Below are 4,769 nucleotides of genomic sequence, written 5' to 3'. Positions count from 1 at the left end.
CCACCAGTGGGGCCAGGATTAGAAGCCCTCCCCCTGTTGACCCCCCCCCCAAGCACCAAGAAGACAGAGCATCCCTTGCCCCAGAGTCCCTATCTATACCTTGTGGCTAATAGCCACTGATGGACCTCTGCTCCATATGCTTATCTAATTCCCTTTTGAAGCTGTCCATGCTTGTAGCCGCCACCACTTCCTGTGGCAGTGAATTCCATGTGTTAATCACTCTTTGGGTGAAGAAGGACTTCCTTTTATCCGTTCTAACCCAACCGCTCAGCAGTTTCATGGAGTGCCCACAAGTTCTTGTATTGTGAGAAAGGGAGAAAAGTACCTCTTTCTCTACCTGCTCTTTCCCATGCATAATCTTATAAACCTCGATCATGTCACCCCTCAGTCATCGTTTCTCCAAGCTAAAGAGCCCTAAGCGCCTTAACCTTTCCTCATAGGGAAAGTGTTCCAACCCTTTCTCAGAATGAGACATGTCACTTGTCGCTGGTCTCAGCACTATGAGCTAAACTAGACATTACTTTTTTCCAAGATTTCATCAAGGGGACTTGCAACCACACTGCAGCTGTAAGTCCTGGGGAAATTTCTGTGTAAAAAGCAGAGACAGACCTACTTATTTAGTTATTTATTTATTTCATTAGATTTCTTGACCGGTCTAACCTGCTTGCACAAGGCTCAGGGCAGTTTACAACAGAATAATTCAGTACATTTTAAAACAAATTAAAGCTTCTGATGGGGACTGGGACACAGGGGAAACGGGGGGGGGTGCCTGCCTGCCCTCCCCATGCCATTTTCGGCAGTTGAAACAACCTGGGAGCTGCAAGGGGCATTATTCACTCTGTCAGCAGACTGCACACATACTGAATTCTTCCAGTTGCAGCCTCTTGATGGGGCAAACAACACCCGCCCCTGCAGCCCACAGGTCACTTTGGTTGCCAAAAATGATGTCAGGGGGAGGTCCCCTTGCACCATGGTTGCAATCACATTTGGGCCCATGTCCACTTTTTACACAGTAGTTGCCACTGGGTCTTGCAATTGTCATGCAGTTGTAACTTCCTGTGGCAAACTCGTGGAAGAAGTAACATCTAGTTTGGCTGTAAGGGTTGGGAGGAAATAAACCATTTTTACCAGAACCATACGTCTGCTTTAAGCCGTAACACCGTTATCTCAAAATAGTTCAAAGCACCCCAAAACCAGAGCATTCGCCCAAACGATGGTCCTCCCATGGTGACGTCACCATGTTGAACTGGCTATGTGAACCTCCCAGAGATGTTTTAAGTGTTTTTCCGTGTCAGTTGATCAGATCACTGGCTAGGTAATTTCGCCAAAGCTGGAGAGCTTACAAAAGGCTATAGATAATCATTTAGCAGGTTTTCTTTTTCTCTGTAGCAAACAGAAACATACCATTCCTCCAAACAGTGTATTTAACAACACTCACTGGAATTAGTGGAAAGGGTTCGTCATAAACATCTTAATTGTCACCAGTGGACATGTCTGCAAGACTTTGGGGAAATGACCACAGTGGAAGCTTGTGACTCACAGATGATGAAACTCTATAAAGACATATGAGAAAGTAGAACATGTTCCTGTTGGTGGAGAACATTCATCCAACACATAGTTCCTAGCAGCAGATGAACTTGAATTAAAGATGACTTCCCATCTAGATACATCGTTCTGCCTGAGTTGTTCGTGCAAAACAGTCTTCCCTTTACAGACTTCCTTCTTAACAGACAATATAATGGAAGCGATTTCATCACCCAATTGAAACAGTTGGAAGACATACATTTAAAAGGGTAAAGCAACGACTCTACAGAAGGCAGAAGAAAGCTAGCCGTGGAAGAACCAAGTAAGAAGAGATGGAAAAGACCTTGTTCAAGTAGGCACTGAAGCAACGACTCTACAGAAGGCAGAAGAAAGCTAGCCGAGGAAGAATCAAGTAAGAAGAGATGGGAAAGACCTTGTTCAAGTAGGCACTGGTTTACATGCCATGGTACGTAACTGTCTTTGAGAAGCCACAAGACTCTTTGCTGTTTTGACTGCAACCGACGACCATTGGCACCCTTCCAGAAGGAAATCTTGGCTCCACCATTACCTGTTCTCAGGTGATGTAGTTGTAGAAAATGTAGTTGCAGAAACTTCACTTACATTACTGAGCCAGATATTCCATCAGTATAACCTTTATAAGTTAATGGGGGAAACAAACTGAAGCAATAGGAAGTTTGGTGTAGTGGTTAAGTGCGCAGACTCTAATCTGGGAGAACCGGGTTTGATTCCTCACTCCTCCACTTGCAAGCCATAGTTCTGTCAGAGGTGTTCTCGAAAAAGAGCAGTTTCTGTCAGAGCTCTCTCAGCCTCACCTACCTCACAGGGTGTCTGTTGTGGGGTGGGGAAGGGAAAGGAGTTTGTAAACCGCTCTGAGACTCTGAGTGAAAGGCGGGGTATAAATCCAATCTCTTCTCTCCTCTTCTTCTAGGAAGCCAGCAAGTAACAAGTAAGCTTTGGAAGCTTCTGGTATCTTATTACATGATGACCTTTTATTTTCTACCAGTTCTTCTGGGACAAGACCATTAGAAATTCCTATGAAGCCATAACACCTCACTGAAATAACCATTTCACCAGTAAAGGTAAAGGTTCCCTCGCTCGAAAGCCAGTCGAATCCGACTCTAGGGTTGCGGTGCTCATCTCCGTTTCAAAGCCGAAGAGGCAGCGCTGTCTGAAGACGTTTCCGTGGTCATGTGGCCGGCATGACTAAACACCAAGGTGCACGGAACGCTGTTCCCTTCCCACCAAAGTGGTACCTATTTATCTACTTGCGATTTCTTGCTTTCGAACTGCTAGGTTGGCATGGCTGGACGTGGAGCTGGGAGCCACCTCCATCATGCGGCACCCGGGTCTCGAACTGCTGAACTACTGACCTTCCACAGCCTGCAGTTCAGCATCTTAACCACTTGAGCCACCGCAACTCCTATTTCACCAGTACTGACCAACTAAAGTTGGGTCAATGACCTTAATGAGGTATGAAGGTGGTGTTCAGTCTTTGAAAAAGTATGCGAAAAATATTAGGGGAGTGAGAAGCTAGTTTTGGTATTCTCCTGTATAATGGTGTGTCTCCAACTTGCTCAAGCTTATTGAATTCTAGCACCTTCTAAATATGCTAAGTTCTGGGGGTCTTCAGGCTAGCAAGGGTGTCCCTTTCACATAAGACTCTGCAGGTACCCTCATGTGGATAGCCTGCTGTTTTGTGAAAGGATGTTCGGACAGGAACTGTAATCCTGCCCTTGCTTTGGGAAAGGAACAACAAAGGCTTCCTGACACTGCTTCAATGACCCTGATGTAGATGTTCTGCTAATGGAGTGTCCAAATCAAACAGCACCAGCTGTGTTCATCATCTCTGGCTTCTCATTCCCCAAGGAACTGAAGGTCCCCTTGTTACTCTTCTTCTTGCTTATGTACATTCTGACTCTCTGTGGAAATTCCCTGATCGTCTGGGTGGTGGCATCTGACGTTCAATTGAACAAGCCCATGTACTGGTTCCTCTGCCATTTGTCCATCCTGGATATGGCTTTCTCCTCCATCGTGGTCCCCAGGGTGATTGCAGGGTTCATCCCCGGTGGGAAAATCATCTCCTTTGGAGAATGTATATGTCAAGTATTCTTTCTGCATTTCCTTGGATGTACTGAAAGTCTCCTTTACACCGTTATGGCTTACGACCGCTTCATTGCTATCTGCAAGCCCCTCCACTACAGCCATATCATGCGCTGGAGAGTCTGCCTCATCCTCTCTTTGGGTACCATGATGGGAGGATGCCTGAACTCTGTGTTAGAGACGACCCTCACCTTCCAACTGCCCTATGGATGGAGCAACCAGATTGACTATGTCTTTTGCGACATCCCTGCCCTGCTGAAGCTGGCTTGTGCAGACACAACTCTCAATGAGATGGTGATTGTAGTGGACGTTGGCCTTGTCGCCATGACCTGCTTCATCCTTATCCTGACCTCCTATGTCTATATTGTCTCCGCCATCTTGAGGATCAGCAGCAGTGAAGGGCGTCGCCGGGCCTTCTCCACTTGCACGGCCCACATCGCCGTGGTAGTAATCTATTATGTGCCGGTTGTTTTCCATTACCTGAGGCCAGCATCTCAGGACTCCATGGATGGTGTGGTGAGCATGTTCTATACCACAATAACCCCGTTTCTGAATCCTGTCATCTACACATTGAGGAATAAAGAGATGAAGGCCGCTCTGTCAAAACTGCGGGTTGGGAGTCCCAAGTAAAGAGCAGCATGCTTGAATGGCTAGGTTCTGCCCTAAGCTGTCAACACAGATCAACTCAATTTGATTTCACCAAATGTTGATCGGGCTGAGCATCGGAGTGAATGAGAGAGAAATGCATGGCACAAATAAAATAAACAAAATATAGATAAAAATATTTTTTTAAAAAATAATTCAAGGCATCCACAATACCAGAGTTTAGCCCAAACGTTGCCAACCCATGGTGACCTTACCTTGTCAAATGGACTCTGTGGAACCTGAGCCACAGAAGACTCTCTTCCATCTCCTATCCAGACAGCATGTGTTAGTGGTTAGAGCAGGGGTGTCAAACATGTGACCTGGGGGCCGGATCAGGCCCCCGGAGGGCTTCTATCAGGCCCACAGTGGAACTGGCTGTCTTCTGCTTCTTCTTTCAGTTCTGCTGCTGCTGTGTCATCGTAGGTTTGCAGCTTACAGATACACACCTGAATAGCATACTCAAGATTGCAACAGCCCAG

General features: G+C 46.4%; 1 protein-coding gene across 1 annotated transcript; it reads left to right on the top strand.

Annotated features, from left to right (window-relative positions):
• Positions 1–3,348: 3,348 nt before the first annotated feature.
• Positions 3,349–4,275, top strand: LOC107109102 (olfactory receptor 10G6-like). The gene has a single exon (XM_015409672.1). The coding sequence runs from the start codon at positions 3,349–3,351 to the stop codon at positions 4,273–4,275; it is 927 nt and encodes a 308-aa protein (XP_015265158.1).
• Positions 4,276–4,769: the final 494 nt, after the last annotated feature.

This window comes from Gekko japonicus, unplaced genomic scaffold, assembly GCF_001447785.1.
Source record: "Gekko japonicus isolate JY-2015 unplaced genomic scaffold, Gekko_japonicus_V1.1 scaffold3029, whole genome shotgun sequence".
NCBI classification, from domain to species: domain Eukaryota; kingdom Metazoa; phylum Chordata; class Lepidosauria; order Squamata; family Gekkonidae; genus Gekko; species Gekko japonicus.
Note: the sequence above shows the minus strand (reverse complement) of the source record. Positions and strands in the feature narration are given on the sequence as shown.